At 37.3% G+C, this 25,995-nt stretch overlaps 1 protein-coding gene across 4 annotated transcripts in view; it reads right to left on the bottom strand.

Moving 5' to 3' along the window:
* Window positions 1–22,403: 22,403 nt before the first annotated feature.
* The window catches only part of Tc2n (tandem C2 domains, nuclear), a 39,298-nt gene continuing 35,706 nt past the window's right edge, over window positions 22,404–25,995 (bottom strand). For all 4 annotated transcript variants that reach the window (XM_071607598.1, XM_071607597.1, XM_071607599.1 and 1 more), the window contains 2 exons: window positions 25,274–25,473; window positions 22,404–23,087 (listed from right to left, as the gene is read on the bottom strand). In XM_071607598.1, the coding sequence (XP_071463699.1) occupies window positions 22,977–23,087; window positions 25,274–25,473 (311 nt within the window). In that variant the 3' untranslated portion in view covers window positions 22,404–22,976. The remainder of the gene's footprint in view (window positions 23,088–25,273; window positions 25,474–25,995) is intronic.

Below are 25,995 nucleotides of genomic sequence, written 5' to 3'. Positions count from 1 at the left end.
CCATGTCCACATCTGACATCATTTTTGAAAAACCCATTTTAGTAATGCAATCATTTTTTTTACAATGCAAGAAGGGGATCAGTATGTGTCACCCCTACAATATGACACTTTGGCATAAGGAATATTTTAAGCTGAAGGTAACTGAGAATCAATAGTTGTAGGCAGAATTCTCTGTGCTCCCCTTTTCAGCTTAAAAATGGGCATAAATTACCCTTTATAAATTTGTCATCCCCACCCCCACCACCAGGAAGACCAGTGACTTACCACCAGAGAAGGAGCATTGACATAAAAATGAGTTGGCATAAACAGGCCAACTGCAATAACATTTATCTTCCATTAGTTCCCCATACATTTCTTAGTCACTTCAGTTTTTCATCCCTTGAATTTTGACTTCCTTTCTTTTTTAAAAAGGTATATAACCCACGACTAATTAGGTTTTTTTGTGTGTGAAATCCCATGCATGTAACAATTAATAAAAATTATGTGCCATTTCTCCTGTTAATCTACTATTTGTCAGTTTAATTCAAAGGTACCCTTTTGTGGAAGAAAAATTTTCCTACCCAACAAAGGTTCTGCTAACCCTATTAAGAATTTTAGAATTCATACCAAGAACAGTGGGAACTAAGATTTACATTTCAGAAATATCTCTTTGGTTATTGGGTGGAGAATGGACTGGATGGGAACCAAAAGGAGGCAGGAAGACCAATTATGGGGAGAGTAGAGTTTCCAGGTGGGAGATACTGTTGCCTTCGGCTGGGGAGGTATGGTGGAGATGGAGAAGAGGGTGGACTCAAGATCTATTAAGCATGTATATTTCCAAGGAGGGTGACTGAGTACCAGAGACTAGGGAGAGGGGTTCCAAGATATGATATGAAGGGGCTGTGGCTATAGCTCAGTGGTAGAACATTGCCTAGCACGTATGAGGCCCTGGGTTCAGTCCCCAGGACCACATAAAACTAAATAAACAAAATAAAGATATGTGTCCCATCTAAACTAAAAATATTTAAAAAAATATATGACATGAAGAAATTTGATACCATCCCATTTGTTAATTCTTGGCATTGTTTCCTGAGCTGCAGGAGTTTTTTTTTGAGGGGGGGGGGGTGGTGGTGGTGGTGGTGGTGTATTGGGGATTGAATTTAGGGGCTCTCAAACACTGAGCCACAGCCCTAATTTGTACTTTATTTAGAGACAGGGTCTCACTGAGTTGCTTAGTGCCTTGCTTTTGCTGAGCTGGCTTTGAACTTGTCATCCTCCTGCCTCAGCCTCCCAAGCCACTGGGATTACTGCCACTGCACCCCAGCAGGTATAAGGATCTTATTAAGAAAGTCATTGCCTCTGCCTATATTTTGGAGTGTTGACCCTAAATTTTCTTCTAGGAGTTGCAGGGTGTCTGGTCTAATTACTAGGACTTTGATCCATTTTGAGTTGATTTTTGTGCAGGGTGAGGGTGGGAGGTAAGGATCTAGCGTTCTACATATGGATAACCAATTATCCCAGCATTAATTATTAAAAAGCCTATTTTTTTTTCTCCAATGTGCTTTTGGCACCTTTGTTAAGGATCAAATGACTATATCTGTGTGGGTTTGTCTCTGTCTCTCCTATTTTTTTTTAAATTTTTTATTGATTTTTTAAAAAAAAATGACAGTAGAATGCATTACAATTCTTATTACATGCATACAGCACAATGTTTCATATCTCTGGTTATATATAAAGTTTGTTGATACCAATTCACGTCTTCATACATATATGTTGGATAATGATGTCTATCATATTCCCCCATCCTTGCAAATCCCCTGCCCCCGCTCCCTTTCCCTTCCACCCCTCTGCCCTATCTAGAGTTCATCTATTCCTCCCATGCTCCCCCTCCCTACCCCACTATGAGTCAGCCTCCTTGTATCAGAGAAAACATTTGGCATTGTTTTTTGGGGGGGATTGGCTAACTTTGTACTGGGGAATTTTTTTAAAAAAATTTATTTTTAGTTGTAGACAGACACAATACTTTTATTTATTTATCTGTGGTGCTGAGGATTGAACCCAGTGCCTCACATATGCTACGCAAGCACTCTACCACTGAGCTATAACACCAGGCCTGTACTGGGATGCTTTACTACTGAGCTACATCCCCACCTTTATTTTTAAATTTTAAGACAGGGTTTCACTAGGTTACTGAGGCTGGCCTCTACCTTGTGATCCTCCTGCCTAAACCTCCTGAGTTGCTTGGATTATAGGTTTGTGCCACCATGCCCAGCTATGTCTTCTATTCTGTACCATCTATCCATGTATCTGTTTTCATGTTGAAAATTTTTGTTACGGTAGCTCTGTAGTATAGTTTGAAGTCAGGTATTGTGATGCCTCCAGCATTGTTTTTGGGGTTAGAATTGTTTGGTTATTTTGGGTCTTTTATTCTTCCAAATGAATTTTGGGACTTAAAAAAAATCAAACCAGGGATTGAACCCAGGGGCACTTGACCAATGTACCACATCCCCAGTCCTTAAAAAAATTTTTTTTTTTCCCCAGACAGTATCTTGCTAAGTTGCTTAGGGTCTCTCTAAGTTACCAAACATGGCTTCAAACTTGAGATCCTCCTTCCTCAGCCTCCCAAGTGTCTGGGATTTCAGGCATGTACCACCACAACTGGCATTTTTTTTTTAAGTTTTGTTAAGGATATCATAGATACTTTGATGGGAATTGTGTTGAATCTGTATATTCCTTTTGGAAATCTGGCCATTTTAACAATATTAATTCTGCCTATCTGTGAACATGGGAGATCTTTCCACTTTCTTGTGGCTTCTTCAATTTCTTTCTTCATGGTCTTTGGTTTTTATTGTAGGAGTCTTCCACCTCCTTGGTTAGATTTATTCCTAAGTGTTTTTTTCTTTTTGAGGCTAATGTGTATAGAATTGTTTTATTTTTCTTTCTTAGCAGAAAAGTTATTGGTATATATAAAAGCTGCTGATTTTGTATGTTGCTTTACTTTGTTGAATGTATTTATTAGTTCTTGCAGTCTTCTAGGGGACCTTTTTGGATATTCTAAGTATAGGATCATATCATCTGCCAACAATGATAATTGAATTCTTTCTTTCATATTTTTATTCAATTTCTATCTTTCTTTTGCCTAACCTAATTGCTCTGTAAAATTTCTCCATTATATTTTATAGGATTATTAAGAATGGGCATTATTGTCTTGTTCTGGATTTTAAAGGAAATGCTTTTCAGTTTTTCCCCATTTACTATGATGTTGGATTTTATATATATATATATATATATATATATATATATATATATATATATATATATATCCTTCATTATGTTGAGTTAGGTTCTTTCTATTCATCATTTCTTCAGTGTTCTTATCATAAATGGGTGCTGAATCTTGTTGAAAGTCTTCTCTGCATTTATTAACTACACAATGTTTGTGCTGAGTTACATTTATTGATTTGCATATTAAACCATCATTGTGTCCCTGGGATAAAACCAACTTGGTCATGTTGTGCATCTTCTTAATACATTGTTGAATATGATTTGCTAATATTTTATTAAGGATTTTTGCATCTAAGTTCATCAGGGATATTGGTCTGTACTTTTCTTTCCTTGATGTATCCTTAACTGGTTTTGGTATGAGGGTGATACTGGCTTCACAGAATGAATTTAGAAGTGTTCCATCTCTTTCTATTTCATGGAATAATTTAAGAGGCATTGGCATTAATCTTTTTTAAAGATCTTGCAGAATTTAGCTGAGAATCCATCTGGTTCTGGACTTTTCTTTGTTGGAAGGCTTTTTATTGCTGCTTCTTATTGTTAAGTTACTGGTCTGTTTAGGTTTTCTATGTCCTCTTGATTCAATTTTGGCAGGTCATATGTGTCTAGAAATGTATGTATTTCTTCTAGTTTTTCCAATTTATTGGAGAATGTTTTCAAAATAAATCCTAATGATCCTCTGAATTTTTGTGATGTCTGTGGTAATTTCTCCTTATCCATCTATCTAATTTTATTAATTTGGATCTTTTCTTTTTCTTTTGGTTAGTTTAACTAAGTGCTTCTCAATCTTGTTTTTAAAAAAAGACAACATTTAAAATTTTCATTAATCCTTTCTAATTTTTAATTCTCAATTCCATTGATTTTGGCTCTGACTGTAATTATTTCCTTCCTTTTATTGGTTTTGCTCTTGATTTTCAAGGGCCTTGAGATATATCATTAGGCTATTTGGGATCTGGTTTTCTTACGTAGGGGCTCATAGATATAAACTTATAATAGCTTTCATAGTGTCCTGGAGCTTCTGATACGTTGAATCACTATTCTCATTGGATTCTAAGAATTTAAAAAGTTTCCCTGATTTCCTCTATCATTCATTCATTCATCATTCAAAAGTGTTATGTTCAATCTCCATGTGTTTATAATATTCCTTAGGCTTTTTTTGGGTTTTGATTTCTAATTTCAAACTATTATGATCCAAAAAGATGCAAAGAATTATATAAACTTTGGGTTTTTTGGTGTTTTTTTTTTTTTTGTATTTGCTAATAGTTGCTTTGTGACCTAAAAATAGACCTAATCTATTTTGGAGACTGTTCCATGAACAGCTGAAAAGAAAATGTATTCAGTTGTTGTTGAATGAAATCTTCTACAGTTGTCTGTTAAGATCATTTACTTTACAATATTTGTTTCGGTCTGAAGAATCTTTATTGTGTTTTATGTCTAGAAGACCTATCTGTTGGTGGAAGAGGCATGTAGAAATCAGCCAGTATCATTGTACTGGGGTCTATCTGAGGCTTTAAATCAAGTAGTACCTGTTCTATGTAATTAGTTGCACCAATTGGGGCATAGATGTTTATTATTGTTACACATTCCTGTTGGATTGTTTCCTTTACAGTATGAAATTACCTTTCTTGTTTCTTCTAATTTTGGCTTGCAGTCTGCTTTGTCAGATATGGAATTAGTAACTCCTGCTTGTTTGAGGGTTCTATTTTTATGTTATATCAATTTCAACTTGCCCATAAGTTTCTTACACTGAGGCTGGTTTTTGTTTTTTAATCCATTCTGCCAGCCTATGAATTTTTAGAAAAAATTTTTAGTTATAGATGGACACAATATCTTATGTTTATTTTTTTGTGTGGTGCTGAGGATTGAACCCACTGCCCCATGCATGCAAGGCAAGCAAACTCAACTGCTGATCCACAACCCCAGCTCCCCAGCTTATGACTTTTAATTGGAAAGTTGAGACCATTTACATTCAATGTTATTATAGGGTTATCTATTAATTCCTGCCATTTTGATTTATTTCTAATGTTTAATTTGGTTCTGTTTTTCATTTGCTTAGCTTCTTCTCAAGTGAGATTTAGCTAATTGTGAGCTCTGGGTTTTATTTTTTATTTCTTCTGTGTAAAGTATTAAGTATCTTCTGTAGTGCTAGCTTAGAATTCATGAATTCTTAGTTTTTGCTTATCTGGAAAGGTTTTTATTTCTCCTTGAATTTGAAGAATACCTTTGCTGGATATAGAAGTCTTGTTTGACAGATATTTCATGGCTTGGGACACATAATTCCAAGTCCTCTTGAATTTTAGAGTTTGTGCTCTGAAATCAAAGTAATTCTGACCCTAAATGTGACCTGAAATTTTTCTCTTGAGGCTTTTAAAATTCTATCCTTGTTCTGTATGTTAGGCCATTTAATTATGACATGGAGAGATTCTTTCAAAATCTTGTCCATTTGGGGTTCTGACTGTCTCCTGTCTGAATTCCATTCTCATTTTTGAAATTTTTTCTTATATTATTTATCTGAAGAATTTATCCATGATATTAGCCTGTAGCTCACTATCCTCTTCAATTTCAATGATTTTAAAATTTGTTCTCAATGTTTTCCCAGAGTTCTTATACAGTCTGGTCATGGTTACTTATTTTCTTTTCTTTAATACTGTTTGAATGTTCAAAGCTGGCCACTCTGTCTTCTAGCTCTGAGATTTCATCTTCAGCATGGACTACTATAGTGGACAGACTTTGAACTGAATATTTTATTTGATTTATTATACCTTGCATTTCCAAGATTTTTGTTTGGTTCTTTTTCAATATTTCCTTACTGAATTTCTCATTTGTATCCTGTAATGACTCCCTTAATTCATTCAGTTGTTTTTCAGTGTTCTCTTGGAATTCATTGATCATTTTTATAATCATCCTTCTGAATTATTTATCTGGTATTTCATCTACTTCAATATCTTTGCAGTCAGTTGATAGTAAATTATGAATTTTATATTTCATATTTCTTATATTACTGTGTTGGGTTTTATATACATGCTGGGATGTATTTCTCTTCCACTCTTACTTGTGAGCCTTTTTAAGACATAACCTTCTCTGGTTGAAGATTACGAGATCGAGATTGAGATGCTTAGCCTTTGTGCTGATTCTGTTTTTGTTGCAGAGTGGATGTCCATGAGTGGGGCCTAAGGACTTCTCCAGTCATTCCTTCCTGGGACCTATAAGCTGAGGGTTTTGTCTCTTCTTTGTGTATTGCTGAAGTTTGAATGTGGTTAATTTGTGTGTGGATCAAGGTGAGCTGTCCCTTGACTGGGTTTAGTTCAGCAACAGAGTCTTTAACCTGTGAATTTTTAGTGTCCCTATAAATTTGCAGCACCTCACAGAAAAGGGGAAAACAACAGCGACAACTATAACAAACCAATACAGCATTAAAAAAAAATACCAGGTGCCCACTATACTAATATCCTCAACACTAATTACCACAAAAACAAGAATGTTCGGTGTCAACAATTGTCCAAAGCAAAAACAATACAGATGTGAACTAGATCTGGAATTAAACAGTGGGTGTCAACTATGCCATCCACAGTAGTAATAACTGCAAAAACATGAATGGTGGAAGCAGGCGTTATATAAACCAAATAATTCTAAAAGATGGTAAAAATGCAGTTCATTAAAATGGGATAGGAAAAAAAATAAAATAGGATAGGAAAGGAAAAAAAATGTGAGTAATGCAGAAGAGATGTAGCAAGTGATGGCCATAAAGGAGAAGGAAAAAAAGAAAAGGAAAAAAGCAAACTAAAGGGAGAGAGAACAAGAGAATTTTGCTGTTAGGAGAAGAAAAGAGATAAAGAGAAACATGCAAACAAACAAAAAAGCCTAACCCTCAAAAGACAAGGAAAATATTTTAAGATGCTAAAAATGATAAGAAACTACATAACACACACACACACACACAGGAAAAAAGACTCCTTTTTTTTTTTTTTTTTGGTACCAGGGATTAAACACAGTGAGTATTTAACTACTGAGCCCCATCCCTAGTCCTTTTTTATTTTTAAATTTTGAGACAGTTTCTCACTACATTGCTTATAGCCTCTCTAAATTGCTGAGGCTGGCTTTGAATCTGCAATCCTCCTGCCTTAGCCTCCCAAACTGCTATGATTACAGGCATGTGTCACCACGCCTAGCTATGAACAAAGATTCTTAATGAAAAAATTAAAGAACTATCTCCACTGAGGTGGTCAAATCTGTCAACAAGGATGGATAGTCACTGCTTCTGCCCAACTTCCTTCTTTCCATTTTTTCTTGGGCTATGTACCAAGAGACAGAAAACAAGGGCTGAGGGGTGCTAATCTCCTCCTCTTTTTCTGTTGCTCACTGAGCTGCTGGCTGTAGTGGCCTAAAACTAAAACTGGTGGAAATAGCTCTCTGCAGGGTTGGCAGGGGGGGTGGGGGGCGGCTGGGGTTGTGGCTCAGCGGTAGAGCGCTCTCTTAGCATGTGCAAGGTCCTGGATTCAATCCTCAACACCACATAAAAATAAATAAACAAAATAAATGTATTGTGTACAAATAAAAAATAAATATTAAAAAGAAAAAAAATGAAATAGCTCTCTGCTTCCCTTCTCACCAGTTTAAGGTAGAAGGAAGGGAACTAACTTCAGTTGGAGTTTTGACAATGCACTCCCAGAGTGGCGCTGCTGCAGGGTTGAAGAGGGAAGTTCAGTGACTAGGGCTTAGGTCTAATCAAGCCTTAGGGGCTTTGGTGGGCAGTATCAGTTCTGGAGGGATTAGATGGACATACTCCTAGAGTGCCAATCTCAGCTGGGAGTCTAGATCTCAGGAGACTCCTAGGAATTTTACTCACTGGGGCAGGGGAACCAACCCCCAACAGGTTTCACACATGCCACTGCCCAAGAATATTGCCTTCCAGGTTTAGTCCCTGAGTGTATTCACACTTGTCTGTTCAGTTTTTTGACCCTGGTCACACGAGCCGCCAGAATCTGTCCCTATAAATTTTTAGTGGGAAAAGCAAGTTGCACTCCCCTCCATATTTCTGATTTCAGTCCCCTTGGGTACTATCTTCTCTGTGCCCATTTCACTCACATTCTGTTGGGTAAACTCTAGGCCACACAATAGGAGCTCTCTGGGACAGTGTGGCAATCTCCTGAGCTATGACAGCAACAAGCCACAATGTGGCCTCCTCAAAATGGCTCCCACCTCAGCTCTGTGTTTGCCAGTTGAAAAAGAGAATACTTTCCAAGCACCAGTTTGTTGTGCAGCCTCTGGGTCTGCTAAGTTCAGGTTGCTTTTCTGTTCTACAGGTTTTCTCAGGCCAAACTTGTCTGTTGTTTCTCTGTGGTGGTTTCCCTCTGTGGTGAAGCAGTGCCACTGCTGTGGCTGCAACTGTCTGGGCTCATGTGTATTCTTGTTCTTTGTTCTATGCTCTGACTACCCAATATTGAATGTCAGTGAATTCTTTCACCCACCTCGCTGAGAAGCTGTACTCCCACTGCTTGAATCCCAAGCCATGGAGCAACTGAATATGAATCCTTCCTCCAACTCACTATTCTCAATCTCCCTAATGAAGTGACTTTTAGAAGGTGTCTAGAGATTGGGGCTGGTTGCCAGGGAAATTAACCACGACTTAGAGGTTTGGTACTTCCAGGTTCACCTCCTGACTTCTGGGGAGAGGAGCAGGACTACAGATTGAGTTCAATCACCAATTGCCAATTACTAATCAATCATTTCTACATAATGAAGTTTTCACAAAAGCCTGGGAGGGTTCAGGGAACTTCTGAGTTGGTGTTAACCGTGAGGTGTTAGGAGGGTGGTGCTCCCAGAAGAGGCAAATAAATTCCACATTCTTACCATATATCTTGCCCCATGCATCTCTTCTATGACTATTCCTGAGTCAGACCCTTTAAAATAAACTGGCATGTAAAGCATTTCTCTGAGTTCTGTGAACCATTCAAACAAATTATCAAACCTAAGGAGGGATCATAGGAAGCTGCAATTGGTAGCCAAGTTAGACATACATGGTAGGTAACCAGTGGACCCACCATTTGTGATTAGCACATGAAGTAGGCTGATTCTGATGAAAACAAATCCTTAACCTGTGGTGTCTATGGTAATTCTGGGTAATGTCACAATTGAGCTAAATTATAGGACACCCAGTTGGTATCCACAGAGAAGTGAAAAATTCCTTGGTGTGGGAAAACCACACATTTAGTGTCAGAAGTATTGCAAGAATACAGTTTTTTTTCACTGATAAGGTGACTCTTAGGATTCTGGGATGACCAACCAGGTACATGATAGTACCTTTTACTTAGAAGGGGGAAAGAGAAGACCAATTTTGTGAAGGAATGTGAATAAAAAGTTTGGCTTAGAACACGTTCAAGAAAAGATGTTCACATTAGCTATATGACAGTGGAATTCCCACCAAATTTGGGTAGAGATAAAAATTTGACTGCCTTTGGCCAACAGATAGCATTTGAAGTCATGAAAATGAATAAGGTTGACCAGAGAGAATTTACAGTGAGAAGATGGCCTAGGGATAAGTCCTAAAGCACTTCCAGTTTTCAAAGGTCGTTCTTGAAAAGGAGCCAATAGAGAAGGATGAGTTAGGTGCTAAGAAAATAAGCAGAGCATAATGATGTGAAAGTTAAGGGAAGAGATGGTTTCAAGGCAGGAGAGATCTATTGTTCAGAAAGCTGAGGAGTAATAAAGAAAAATAGCTAGGGCATTTGTTAAGACTTCATGAGTTTTAGTGGAGTGGCCAGGACAGAAGACTGAAGAGACAGGCTGGGGACAGAGCAGTTAGAAGTTATCTATGGGATGAGCCAAAATATAGAAGGGATGAGCCAAAATATAGATCAGGGTAGACCATTCAATAATTTTTTAAAAGAAAGAAATACATCACAGAGAAGCCTGAAACCTAAGAGCCCTAATAGATGCCATGCTTAGAAACCAACCCTCTTATTCATAGAGTTAATTACACTAAAATTCTCAGTAATTACTCAGGATTTGTTGAGACTATTTTCTACCAGTAACACTTATTGAACAAGTAGACATGGGAGTAGCTAGGTGGTAGGAAAGTGAAGGACGAATAAAAATTCCTTTGAGAATAAAAAATGAGTTTCTGCTATTAGGAGGAATCTTCACTGGCTATACATAGGGAACTTTGGAGTCTTAGAAAGACATGATACACCATTTCCTGCTTTATGTAATGTTTTTGTCTTAATATGAGCTGATCTAACAAAATAACATAAATGGAGTAGCTCATTAACAACAAACATTTATTCCTCCCAATTTTGGAGGCTGGAATTTTAACATCGAGGTTCTCACAGACTGGTGGAGGCTGCTTCCTCACAGCCTGACAGAGGGGCAAGGGATCACTTTCAGCTCTCTTGTAATAAGGGTACTAATCCCATTTGTGAGGGCTCCACCCAAATGATCTAATACCATCATCTTGTGGGGGGGGGGGTGTCAGGATTTCAACATATGAATTTGGGGTGGGAAGACATAAACATTTAGTCAATTGCAAATTTCCAGTTTCCTTTGTCAATACAGTAATCTAACCACCAATATTAGGTCTATAGGGTCCTTTCCATCAAACATATCAACAAGCAATTTTGAGATAATCATGCACCAGGGTTTGAATAATGATACAAAGAATCCAGCAACAAAGGCTCAGAGAATAGAAGAACATGTGTTTAATAAATGGAATCAGTGTTCAAAAAAGGCCAAAATGATTGGATTCAGAATTTACAAGGAAGGAATTGCTTTTTAACATAAGAAGAAGAAGAGGAAGAAGTCGGATATGGGTAAAAAACTTATAAATAAGGCAGTAGGTAACTGAAGGAATTCAATGTTATTTTCTTTGACATCAAGAAATAAGATTTTTGATCCGGGTGGGTGGCACATGCCTGTAGTCCCAGTGACAGATGAGGATCTTCTATTAAGAGTAAAGAAAAAAGCAGGTAGGTTAGAGGATAGTAAGTGGAAGGAAGTTAAGAATTTTTTTTTTTTTTCAGTGAGTCAGTTGACAAAAGAAATGAAGTAAGATTGTTAGGTAGGTAAGGTCAGTGATCAAGAATAATAGTGCTACCAATCTGCTTGTTTTGTGTGTTTCAGGTCAGGGATTTAACAAATCTTTCCTGATTCCTTAAGCTACATTTAATTCTTACTTTATTTGAGCCTCCAAAGCATTTTATCCATGCCTCAAATCCTATTTTATACTATAACACAACTTTGTATAGTTTAATTTCCCCCACTAAAATAAAAATCTCAAAATAAACAATGATGGCTTATAGCATTTATTATTTAATATTTATATATTATACAAAATAGCTTATTGCTCATTAAAAATGTAGTTGTTTCGTGATCAAGACTCCATATACTATGTAATCAATAAAGAGTAAAGACTCAGATATCAAACTGAATGTCAATTTAGAGCCACAGCCAGTCAAATTTATTTCTGCTAAAATAAATCCAGCCTTACCATGAAGAGCAGACATTTTTTATCTATTTTCTTCCCCCAGAAACTAAAGGATGATGGATGACCCAGAAACAAATTCCACAGGATAAGAATATGAAAAACAATACAGAACAAATATCACCATCATTTAAAGACATATCTCCTTCAGTGATTTAGCTCAGAATGGAACTGGCAACCTTCTTGCCATCCAAGAAGACATATAATATAAAACTTCCTTTTTAGATACCTACTGCCATTGTCAGAATCCTATGATTTAATGTAGACTGTGATCAATGTTTTTAAAGATGTTTCTTTTTAGAAATCGAAAAAATTTTAAAATCAGGAAAACAAGCTAAATTTTTTTCTATAAAGAAATTACTAAAAATATAGGCAGGATTTATCTTCAGAGAAGTTGCCACTTAAAAAATAAAATATAGTTTTTGAGGGCTACATTAACTCCCTTAATATCTATCTTTATTTCAAAATGGAGATGGTATTTTACATGGGCCCTTTTTTCATAATTCTTTCAACTAAGCGCTTAACCTAGAAATGAAAGAATTTGAAATTTTAATTCTTAACAAGAATTACACTTATACAACAAGAACATCAGAAAATCTCCTCAAAAACCACTAGATACACAGATATTTTATCTGGCACCTTTCTTAGTATACCTGAAGAAACACCAAACAAAAGTTCAAATATCTAATAAAGATGTATAATTTTGAAATACCCATTCCTGAGCTGGGCACAGTGGCACATGCCTGTCATTCCAGCAGCTCGGGAAGCTAAGGAAGGAGGATTGCAAGTTTAAAGTCAGCCTCAGTGAGACCCTGTCTCTAAATAAAATATAAAAAGGGCTGGGGACATGGCTCAGTAGTTAGGTGCTTCTGAGTGCAATACCCCTTATTCCCATGGTAAGAAAAGTTAAAATTTAATGAAAAATTGAAAATCCTTCATAAATAAGCAAATATTTAATTAAACAATGAAAATTTTTGGTAGGAAAGTGTTTTCACTAGGCTGTGTAGTACATTGGTATCAAAAAATTCATGTAACTACATTCAAACAGAACTTCACTTTAGGTTATTTTCAGACCAATGACATATGTTCAAAATCCCACAGGTTTCTTAACAGTCTGATTAAGAGTTTGAACTGACATACTTTCTTGGTCATTTTTCAATAAGTTCTGCTTAAAAAATCATCAAAACTAAAAGTCAAGTATTGATGCTATATTTTGACATGCATGGGCTGTAGTTACTTAACTGTGTTAATGTGAACGTTTATAAATAAATACTATTTTAGGGATTATATCATTTAAATTATCAGTTATCAACATGAATCCTTCCATGGTTCCCTTTGATCACCCAGAATCATTTTGGTTTCCTTTTCCTTATTATAGCTGGGTAAAGGTCAAGAAAAGCCTAAGCAAATGCAAAGAAAGGGAAGTGATTTTTCCACAGTATCTCATTTTTTGTTACCAGTTCCTATTGTTTTTCTCACAATATGAGAGGCTGTTAACAGAAAGACGGTATTTCTAGGGCTGGAGTTGTAGCTCAGTGGTAGAGCACTTGCCTGAGATACTGGGTTCAATCCTTAGCACCACATAATAAACAAATAAATAAAAAATTTAAAAAGGTTAAATTTTTAAGAAAGAGCATGTTTCTGTTTATATTTCTACATAAAGCTTCAAGAAATCAAATGAGCATTTCAGCTATATTCAATATCTCTTCACCTTTGGAAGGTTTAAGTTAATACCAATTAGAATATCTGAGGTCTTAGTTCTACCAATACTTTCCTATCTGAAAGTTTGTTTAAATGAAGTTTTCTTTTTATGATTTATTTGGGATCCTAAGAAACCAAGAAACCATATTTTTCCCTCAAATCATATATTATACATATATTTAAATACTACCAATTAAATAATTAAAAATTGAGTTAAGTACATGACTACATATATTAAATTTAGGAATTAAAAACACAGAAAATTGCGAAAATAAAATTCTAGTTTTTTTTAAAAGCAAGAAAGTCTGTTATTTATTATCTAAAAGCCAATAAATACATTTATTTCTTTGATAGTTATTAAAATACTGCATTGCAGAGGATTTTTAGGGCAATGAAACCACTCTGAAAAGATTCTAATGATACATGTCATTATACACTTGTTAAAATTTACAAAACGTAAAACACCAGGAGGGAGTCCTAATGTTAATTATAGATTTTAGGTGATAATGGTATGAATGTAAGTTTATCAGTTGCAACAAATGTATTATTCTGGTGCAGGATGCTGACAGGGTAAAGACATTGTACCTCATCTGTGAATGTCTGTGTACTGGAGAGGGTTGTATAGGAAACCTCTGTACCTCTTTTTTCAATTTTGCTATGAACCTAAAACCACTCTAAAAATAGCCTATCAAAAAAAAAAAAAAAAACAAATGACAAAATCAAAATTAGCTGCATTTGTCTCAAAGATTCAAAATACTACCACGCAGGGTAATTTCTTCCAGAAGTCAACGTGAGTACTATCTAAAATACCATTTTTCACAAATCTAAAATTTTTATTTCAAAATGTACAGTGGCAGAGAATACTTATCACACCACTGGAACCATAAAATCTAGACAGAAGCAAAAGGTATATAAACTTGATACATTTTGCAGCTTGTGGAGATAATATCTAGGCAAGAGAACTAGGTGTTTATTTGGGGAAATTTTAATAAGATACATAGAACACAGGAATTAGAATGAAAAGGGAATGTTTAGGTTATGGAAAGGTATACCTCTGGCCTAAAATATCACCATCTATCTCTTGACATGTTTGGAACAAAGAAAGAAAAATGGAAGACAAAGAACACAGAGCACATAGTCTACTTACTAGCAAAAATAAAATCATATTTTGCTAAATTAGGAGTAGGGTTATTTGTTTCTCCAAAAAGCTGTTGCTTTTGGCCATAGTTCATATGGACAACTATGCTGAAATTATCCCCTTATACTGAGTTCTAATAAGCAACTGAAAGAAACCTGCAATAGAAAATTTTAGACTCCGTTGGAGTCTATAATGTTATCAGGTATAGTTATAAAAAACATGACAAAATACTCTAACATTATAGATTACAGAACAAGTAATTTGTACTTAAAAAACTAAAAGCAAGGAAGTGATTATCATAAAATATTTACTATTTAAAACTTATTCATTCTGCTAGTTAGGATGGGCCATATGGATGATAACCTTATTTTAACTCCAAATAAAACAAAGACAAAAGTATCTAATGGTGAGAAACAGCAAAATATGTATAATTTTGGGTCTCCAATTAAACTTCAATCTTTTCTGTTGGGGTCTGGGAGAACGCCGCGTGGGTGGGTCGGCAATCTTCCCGGGAGCGAACGGGGCATTGGCGGCAGTTTCAAAAATAAAGTTTGTTGATTTTTTGAGGAAGATGGCGGCGAGGGGAGTGCATTGTCCCCGTGTGCTGCTTCACTGTGTGGGAGTATGACAAGTCAGGACGGCTAAAGGATATTTTGTTAGGAATTTACAGCAATAGTGGGGTACTCCGGAACCTGGAGGAAGGATTTCCATCGCACGAGGATCGGCTACGGGGACTCAAACGCGAGAGGTTTGTCGCACGGAGGGTATCACTGCTTATTCAGCAAATCGCCCCGCGGCTAAAGTCTGGGATAGAGACGCAGGGTTACAGCGCTGCAGTTTCTGCCAGCCGCGCAAGCACCGTACTCAGGGCTGAATTCTGGGTTCGAGACGGGGGAAGGAAGCGGTCCATCTCGGTTCTCCACACCGGTCAGACCACAGAGGAGGCCAGCAGCCACCATGTTGGTAAACTGACGTCACCACCCCTGTTTTTGACTGACCGCAGCTCATTCAGCCATAGAACAGGTAATTTCAGGCTGCAATTCGCCTGCGGCTTGCAGACAGATTGCTAGGGCTCAGCGCCTGGGTGCTTCTTAGAACCTGATCTTATCAGAGTGAATACTGAGCGCGGGGCGGCCGAGTTCCGGCTCCCGGAACTGAGCCCGCGGGGACTGCTTCTTGGAGCTTACATTTATAGGAGCTTACACCGAGCACGGAGTGGCCGAGTTCCGGCTCCCGGAACTTCCCTGGCCCGGGGCTAGGAGCCCGCGGAAACTGCTTCTCGGTCCGGGTTCTGCTGAGGGCCGGTCAGGACTCACCCGGTGCTTTGGTTGCCCGGCAAGGGGAACGAAATGCTGCCATTCGCATAGGATACCAACATGGCAGAGATCTGATGTCTGCAGAAAGCGGCGGAGGAGGGAACTTCATCAATACCAGTGGTGACATAAGCAGTTGGTCTCCTGGTAGGGGGGGTGAGGCACAGTCACCCGAGTCTCCTCAATTTGTCGTCGAGCCAGAGGGAAGGAGCCGGGCCGCCGCCAGCGCCCGGAGCAGGCCCAGCGGCTCGCCAGCGTGGTGACCGTGTGACCCCAATTGGAGAGGGGGCGGAGCGGAGCCGCCAGCCGCAACCGCAAGGTGGGCAGACCCGCGACCCAGTGGTACATGGGCGTGGTAGGAGGGGCAGGGCAGAGCCGCAGTTCGCGCTTGCAAGGTAAACAGACCTGTGTCAGCCTGGCGGGTCAGGCCCAGTGGCCTGCCAGTGTGGTACACACGTCACCCCAACTGGAGTAGGGGCAGAGCAGATCCTTCTCCCACGCCCGGATCAGGCCCTGCCGGTGTGGTGGTCACGTGACCCCAATTGGAGTGGGGGCGGAGCGGAACTGCCACCCGTGCCCGCAGGGTGAGCAGATCAGTGATCAACCTGCAGATCAGGCCCAGGGGTCCGCAGGCGTGGTAGGAGGGGCAGGGCAGATCCGCCGCCCGCGCCTCCAAGGTAGGCAGACCTACAACAGACCGGCGGATCAGGCCCAGGAGCCTGCCGGCGTGGTACAAACACCACCCTAATTGGAGTAGTGGCAGAGCAGAGTCGCTGCCCGTGCCAGGAACAGGCCCAGCGTCCTGCAGGCGGGGTAGCCATGACACCCTAATTGGAGTAGGGGCAGAGCAGAGCCTCCACCCGTGCCCGAAAGGTGGGCAGATCTGCGACCGACCAGCGGGACAGGCCCAGTGGCCTGCCGGTACGACAGACACGTCACCCCATTTGCAGTAGGGGCAGAGTAGAGCCGCCTCCCGCGCCTGCAGGGTAGGCAAACCTGCAACCGACCGGCGGATCAGGCCCGGTGGCCTGCCGGCGTGGTACACTCGTCACCCCAATTGGAGTAGGGGCAGAACAGAGCCGCCGCCAGCTCCCAGAACAGGCCCAGTGACCTGCCGGCGTGGTAGCCACGACACCCCAATTGGAATAAGGAGAGAGCACAGCCGCCGCCCGCACCTGCAGGAAAGATACGCAAGCAGTATGAAAAGACAAGGAAAGAAAGGACCACAAGCAATGCAGGTCAACGCAACTTTAGAAGAGGTAACAGCTGCAGCAGATGGAATGTCAGATAAAGAATTCAGGATTTACATGCTTCAGATGATCTGGAGTATCAAGGAAGACATTAAACAGCAAAATCAGACAATGAAAGATCACTTCGACAACGAATTACGCAAACAAATCCAGGAAGCAAAGGATCAACTATACAGGGAGATAGAGGTTATAAAAAACAAACAAACAGAAATCCTAGAAATGCAGGAAGCAATAAACCAACTTAAAAACTCAATGGAGAATACTACCAGCAGAGTAGAACACTTAGAAGATAGAACATCAGACAATGAAGACAAAGTATTTCAACTGGAAAAGAACATAGACAGCTCAGCAAGACTGTTAAGAAACCATGAGCAGAACATCCAAGAAATATGGGATAACATTAAGAGACCAAACTTAAGAGTCATTGGGATACAGGAAGGTACAGAGCTCCAAACCAAAGGAATGAGAAGTCTATTCAATGAAATAATACAAGAAAACTTCCCAGACTTGAAGAATGAGACAGAACCCCAAATCCTAGAAGCCTATAGGACGCCGAATGTGCAAAATCATAAGAGATCCACACCTAGACACATCATAATGAAGATGCCCAACATACAGAATAAGGAGAGAATTTTAAAAGCTACAAGAGAAAGGAAGCAGATTACATTTAGGGGTAAGCCAATCAGGATAACAGCTGATCTGTCAACACAGACTCTGAAAGCTAGAAGATCCTGGAATAACATATTTCAAACACTGAAAGAAAATGGGTTCCAACCAAGAATTGTGTATCCAGCGAAATTAAGCTTCAGGATGGAGGATGAAATTAAAACCTTCCACGATAAACAAAAGTTTAAAGAATTCGCAGCTAGAAAACCATCTCTTCAAAACATCCTCGCCAAAGCATTACAGGAAGAGGAAATGGAAAATAACAATGAAAACCAACAGTGGGAGGTAGGACAGTAAAGGGGGGGGGGAATAATCAAAGAGGAAAACAAACCATGTTTAGTAACAGAAATAAACAAATATGGCTGGAAGAACAACCCATATCTCAATAATAACCCTAAATGTTAATGGCTTAAACTCACCAATTAAGAGACACAGGCTAGTCGAATGGATCACAAAACAAGACCCAACAATATGCTGCCTGCAGGAGACGCATTTGATAGGAAAAGACATATATAGGCTGAAGGTGAAAGGTTGGGAAAAATCATATCACTCATATGGACTTCGGAAACAAGCAGGAGTGTCCATACTCATATCAAATAAAATAGATTTCAAGCCAAAGTTAATCAAAAGAGATAAAGAGGGACACTACATACTGCTTAAGGGAACCATACAACAACAAGACATAACAATCATAAATATTTATGCCCCAAACAATGGTGCAGCTATGTTCGTCAAACAAACTCTTCTCAAGTTCAAGAGTCTAATAGATCACCATACCATAATCATGGGAGACTTCAACACACCTCTCTCGCCACTGGACAGATCTTCCAAACAAAAGTTGAATAAGGAAACTATAGAACTCAATAACACTATTAATAACCTAGACCTAATTGACATATATAGAATATACCACCCAACATCAAGCAGTTACACTTTTTTCTCAGCAGCACATGGATCCTTCTCAAAAATAGATCATATATTATGTCACAGGGCAACTCTTAGACAATATAAAGGAGTAGAGATAATACCATGCATCTTATCTGATCATAATGGAATGAAACTGAAAATCAACGATAAAAGAAGGAAGGAAAAAGCATACATCACTTGGAGAATGAACAATAGGTTACTGAATGATCAATGGGTTATAGAAGACATCAAGAAGGAAATTAAAAAATTCTTAGAGATAAATGAAAACACAGACACAACATATCGGAATCTATGGGACACATTGAAAGCAGTTCTAAGAGGAAAATTCATTGCTTGGAGTTCATTCCTTAAAAAAAGAAAAAACCAACAAATAAATGATCTCATACTTCATCTCAAAATCCTTGAAAAAGAAGAGCAAAACAACAGCAAAAGAAGTAGAAGGCAAGAAATAATTAAAATCAGAGCTGAAATTAATGAAATCGAAACAAAAGAAACAATTGAAAAAATTGACAAAACTAAAAGTTGGTTCTTTGAAAAAATAAACAAAATCGACAGACCCTTAGCGATGCTAGCGAAGAGAAGAAGAGAGAGAACTCAAATTACTAGCATACGGGATGAAAAAGGCAATATCACAACAGACACTTCAGAAATACAGAAGATAATCAAAAACTATTTTGAATCCTTATACTCCAACAAATTAGAAGATAGTGAAGGCATAGATAAATTTCTTAAGTCATATGATCTGCCCAGATTGAGTCAGGAGGATATAGAAAACCTAAACAGACCAATATCAATTGAGGAAATAGAAGAAACCATAAAAAGACTTCCAACTAAGAAAAGCCCAGGTCCAGATGGGTATACAGCAGAATTTTACAAAACCTTTAAAGAAGAACTAATACCAATACTTTTCAAGCTACTTCAGGAAATAGAAAAGGAGGGAGAACTTCCAAATTCATTCTATGAGGCCAACATCACCCTGATACCTAAACCAGACAAAGACACTTCAAAGAAAGAAAACTACAGACCAATATCTCTAATGAACCTAGATGCAAAAATCCTCAATAAAATTCTGGCGAATCGGATACAAAAACATATCAAAAAAATTGTACACCATGATCAAGTAGGATTCATCCCAGGGATGCAAGGCTGGTTCAATATACGGAAATCAATAAATGTTATTCACCACATCAATAGACTTAAAAATAAGAACCATATGATCATCTCGATAGATGCGGAAAAAGCATTTGACAAAGTACAGCATCCCTTTATGTTCAAAACTCTAGAAAAACTAGGGATAACAGGAACATACCTCAATATTGTAAAAGCAATCTATGCTAAGCCTCAGGCTAGCATCATTCTGAATGGAGAAAAACTGAAGGCATTCCCTCTAAAATCTGGAACTAGACAGGGATGCCCTCTCTCTCCACTTCTGTTCAACATAGTTCTCGAAACACTGGCCAGAGCAATTAGACAGACGAAAGAAATTAAAGGCATAAAAATAGGAAAAGAAGAACTTAAATTATCACTATTTGCAGATGATATGATTCTATACCTAGCAGACCCAAAAGGCTCTACAAAGAAACTATTAGAGCTAATAAATGAATTCAGCAAAGTGGCAGGATATAAAATCAACACGCATAAATCAAAGGCATTCCTGTATATCAGCGACAAATCCTCTGAAATGGAAATGAGGACAACCACTCCATTCAAAATATCTTCAAAAAAAATAAAATACTTGGGAATCAACCTAACAAAAGAGGTGAAAGACTTATACAATGAAAACTACAGAACCCTAAAGGGAGAAATAGAAGAAGATCTTAGAAGATGGAAAAATATACCCTGTTCATGGATAGGCAGAACTAACATCATCAAAATGGCGATATTACCAAAAGTTCTCTATAGGTTTAATGCAATGCCAATCAAAATCCCAACGGCATTTCTTGTAGAAATAGAGAAAGCAATCATGAAATTCATATGGAAAAATAAAAGACCCAGAATAGCAAAAACAATGCTAAGCAGGAAGTGTGAATCAGGCGGTATAGCGATACCAGACTTCAAACTATACTACAGAGCAATAGTAACAAAAACAGCATGGTTCTGGTACCAAAACAGGCGGGTGGACCAATGGTACAGAATAGAGGACACAGAAACCAATCCACAAAACTACAACTATCTTATATTTGATAAAGGGGCTAAAAGCATGCAATGGAGGAAGGATAGCATCTTCAACAAATGGTGCTGGGAAAACTGGAAATCTATATGCAACAAAATGAAACTGAATCCCTTTCTCTCGCCATGCACAAAAGTGAATTCAAAATGGATCAAGGAGCTTGATATCAAATCAGAGACGCGCCGTCTGATAGAAGAAAAAGTTGGCTACGATCTACAGTCGGTGGGGTCGGGCTCCAAATTCCTCAATAGGACACCCATAGCACAAAAGTTAATAACTAGAATCAACAAATGGGACTTACTCAAACTAAAAAGTTTTTTCTCAGCAAAAGAAACAATAAGAGAGGTAAATAGGGAGCCTACACCCTGGGAACAAATCTTTACTCCTCACACTTCAGATAGAGCCCTAATATCCAGAGTATACAAAGAACTCAAAAAATTAGACAATAAGAAAACAAACAACCCAATCAACAAATGGGCCAAGGACCTGAACAGACACTTCTCAGAGGAGGACATACAGTCAATCAACAAGTACATGAAAAAATGCTCAACATCTCTAGCTGTCAGAGAAATGCAAATCAAAACCACCCTAAGATACCATCTCACTCCAGTAAGATTGGCAGCCATTAGGAAGTCAAACAACAACAAGTGCTGGCGAGGATGTGGGGAAAAGGGTACACTTGTACATTGCTGGTGGGACTGCAGATTGGTGCAGCCAATTTGGAAAGCAGTATGGAGATTTCTTGGAAAGCTGGGAATGGAGCCACCATTTGACCCAGCTATTCCCCTTCTTGGTCTATTCCCTAAAGACCTAAAAAGAGCATGCTACAGGGACACTGCTACATCGATGTTCATAGCAGCACAGTTCACAATAGCAAGACTGTGGAACCAACCTAGATGCCCTTCAATAGACGAATGGATAAAAAAAATGTGGCATTTATACACAATGGAGTATTACTCTGCATTAAAAAATGACAAAATCATAGAATTTACAGGGAAATGGATGGCATTAGAGCAGATTATTCTAAGTGAAGCTAGCCAATCCCTAAAAAACAAATTCCAAATGTCTTCTTTGATATAAGGAGAGTAACTAAGAACAGAGTAGGGTCGAAGAGCATGAGAAGAAGATTAACATTAAACAGGGATGAGAGGTGGGAGGGAAAGGGAGAGAGAAGGGAAATTGCATGGTAATGGAAGGAGACCCTCAGGGTTATACAGTGGAGGAGGTAGAGAGAGAGGAGGGGAGGGGAGGGGAGAGGTGGGGAGGGGGGAGGGTGGAGGATGGGAAAGGCAGCGGAGCACAACAGACACTAGTATGGCAATTTGTAAATCAATGGATGTGTAACTGATGTGATTCTGCAATCTGTGTATGGGGTGAAGGTGGGAGTTCATAACCCACTTGAATCAAAGTGTGGAATATGATATGTCAAGAAATTTGTAATGTTTTGAACAACCCACAATAAAAATTAAAAAAAAAAAAAAAAAAAAAAAAAAAAAAACTTCAATCTTTTGGTGTTTTTGTTTATCCTAGTCTAAATGTACTTTCTATTTCTGAAGTTTCTTGGAAGTAAGTAGTTTACAAAATAGCAATGTAATGCCTTATAGGTAATAAATTATAAACACAGGGCACTATCTTCCCCCAAATATAGAAAACAACTGAAATGGTTCAATTCATTTTTGCTGAGAGAAAATATATAGGAAGAGGTAAACAGTGGAACAAAAATGTAATCAACAATGCCTAGCACTGGAACAAAGGTATAGTCATCTAAATGTCTAGTAGTACTAACAGGGCTTGTTATAGTAGGTTTTAAATATCTAGGTAAAACTTAAAAAACAAAAGCAAAAAACATAATACATAAATTCCTATGTATGGCTTATGTTCTCATAGACTTTATAAGTCATTTAACTGCCATAATAATACTACGCTTTTATTTTGTCTCTTCTGGCACTGTTTTAAAGCATTTCCTTCACTTTGGATATTTGATAAAATTTATTATAATTTTTAGCAAATTAAAATTCTAAGTCTTCTAAAAGAATGTCAAGTTGTTTCTTCACCAAATTAATATGTGAAGTCTTCAGGATGGATTTAACTTGTGCCACTTGGTAACAACCTTTTCTGGATTTGCAATTGTTTCTTTCCATTGGTTCACTGCTTCAGTGCTATTACTGTCTTCACTTATCCAAATCTGTAAAGGAACAGTACAATCATTTAAATTGACACAATTACGACAAGTGAGTTAAAACAGTTTATTACTCTTATTGATAAAAATATTTGAAGTCTGGTTTACATATTTAGAAGTAAACAACTTTCCATTTTCCCAAAAGTAAATTTAATTTATCTGTTTGAGACTTAAATTCTAAAACATTTAAACTGTTTAGTCATTCTGAAGACTATTTCATATAAACTAAATCAATTTAAAAATTCAAGGTGATGGGGCTGGGGCTCAGTAGTAGAGCACTTGCCTAGTATGTGAGGCCTGGGTTTGATCCTTAGCACTACATAAAAATAAATAAATAAACGTATTGTGTCCAACTACAACTAAAAAATAAATATTTAAAAAAAAATTCAAGGTGAGAGTTTTGTAAAATCATTTCCCCGCAAATAGTTCCAACTTTCCTTTCTTATTCAATTAATCTAGGAGCTCAACTTAAAATTGATCCTGATCACTCAAAAACAACTTTATAAAGATGAATTAAACTGAGGCTAATCATGATTTCAATTAATAAGGAATGTGTATTTTTAAAAACCTTTTTTATTCAATACAATTGTAAACTTAATTGAAATTTAATAAATAGTCATTCTTGATCCAGAGTAATTTCATAGTGTCTATCGCTTATGGGGTTTAGGTTATGTATGTGAATAAACCTGGGAAAGTTATATAGTATTATGTAAATTTAAGACACCACGATGGCTATATCATGGAGACAAGGTGGACAAGGAATCTAAAATCTGTACCGTGGCTCTAGCACTAACAAATGCTGTAACCTTGGAATTAACTTCTCTGAGTAAAGAGATTGGAGCAGATCACTCACTGATTTTCAAATATTTTTCCTTTTCTTTCTTGGTCTGAAAAAAATTTCCTTCAAATAATATCTTACAAAGAACCCCAACATATAAAACAGGTAACATCAGAGTGCTTTGGTTGGTAAACAGGAGTGGGAGAACTTGAGTCTGCATTTGTTTATCCCATTATGGTGACACCTAATGCCACTCAAGAGTCCGTTGGAGGCAGACAACCAGCAAAAACATTCCGGAATCCTATTCCATTCATACATGATAGCTAAGGTTTGATGATACAGAAAAACTTTTTTTTTTTTTTTTAGAGAGAGAGAGAGAGAGGATTTTTTTAACATTTATTTTTTAGTTTTCGGTGGACACAACATCTTTATTTTTTATTTTTATGTGGTGCTGAGGATCGAACCCAGCGCCTCGCGCATGCCAGGCGAGCATGCTACCCCTTGAGCCACATCCCCAGCCCCAGAAAAACTTTTAACTAAATTGACTTCATAGGACTCACAGCTATCAAAAGTATATAGTTATACAAATTTTCAAATTCAAGCTATTTTCCAAATAAATGCAGAAACAAAACTACATTTAAATAAACATTTTAGGTAAATTAAATAAAAAAGTGAGTCAAAAAGTTAATATCAATCTTTAAAAAATCATATTTATAATTTGAGGACTACACATACACTACTAATAACAGTTTACTATGAAGTGGAAGCTTTTAGACCAGTAATTTAAATGTGGCTCAAATAATTGTAAAAAAAAAGAAAACTACCATTAATCCATTCAGAATAAGGAAAAAAAATATAAATGGAAACAAGTTCCTGTATTGTTGGCAAGTAAGCCAGTATTATATTGTCCTATACAGATTACTAAGAATTTTAAAATAGACAATCCAGACACTAGTACTGACTATCTAAATATCTCCACCATCATTAAAATTGTTTTCTAGGAATTCAAATCTAATATAATTAAGAAGTTCTCTTGTTAAATATTAAATTGAAGCTGAAACAAAATGAGGTAAATTTGATATTCAAAGTTTTAACCAATTCAATTTAAACACTTAGTGTCTTCTTCCATAAGGAATGAGTCAGTAATACCGAAAAACTGATCTTAAGTTTTTAAAGTTGAAAAGCTGAGAAAAAGGCTTAAAGATAAGCCTGATTGCTCAGAAATTCCAACTACTTATATTAAAGAAATAAGTCTGATGAGATTTGATTTTTGTGTCAACACTGAATTGTAATTTATACTAAGAAATCTTACACTATTTAACTTTAGTTTAATCCCATATTCCTTTTGTTAACCACTCTTTAAATGCATAGAAAAATACACAGAAGAAATTAAAGATAAAATCCCCCTACTAACCTGGCCCACAAAGTGTTTTCTTCTTACAGAGCTTCGACTATAAAGCTTAATGAGAAAAACAATTTCCTTTTCATTCTGTATAAGTGGAAAAATCATAGTCTCTCCCCACTTTACTCTTCCATTGGAGGCCTTCAGTAAGCGTGTTTTCTTCTTATAAATCAACTCTCCTGAGCTAAACATTCCCACCTTCACAAAAAAACCTACGAAACAAATTCTAATTAAATACTACATAAAGATATATATTATGTTTAATGTAAATATATAAATAAGCTATTTTAAAAATGTTCAATGAGCTACTACTATTTGATAAAAGAAAACATCTCTGGTAACTTTATAATCTTTACTGCATTTTACAAGTAACTACTATAACTTCAAACAAATTTAATCTTCATTCTGAATGACATTTACAAGTAGAATCATAGGCATAAATAACAATGAGGAGCAAAGGTGTATACACTGAAAAGGATTACACAAAAGAGAGGTACTCTTTGGACAGATGAGGTATGTATTTCACAATTTTATATAGATAAATTTTTTTGCTTGAGACTCCAAAAGCATATGCCCACTAGAAAACAATCTATTCTTTAAATAAGTTTGAGATGTAGAGCTTCCAACAATGGTAAAATAGTTTTTATGAACTAATAAGCTTCCCATAGATTATAATTACAAATTTTGGGGAAATATTAAAAATAAACATTGATTAAAATCAGGAAAAAACTGAA

The sequence above is a fragment of the Marmota flaviventris genome, chromosome 2 (genome assembly GCF_047511675.1).
Source record: "Marmota flaviventris isolate mMarFla1 chromosome 2, mMarFla1.hap1, whole genome shotgun sequence".
NCBI classification, from domain to species: Eukaryota; Metazoa; Chordata; class Mammalia; order Rodentia; family Sciuridae; genus Marmota; species Marmota flaviventris.
Note: the sequence above shows the minus strand (reverse complement) of the source record. Positions and strands in the feature narration are given on the sequence as shown.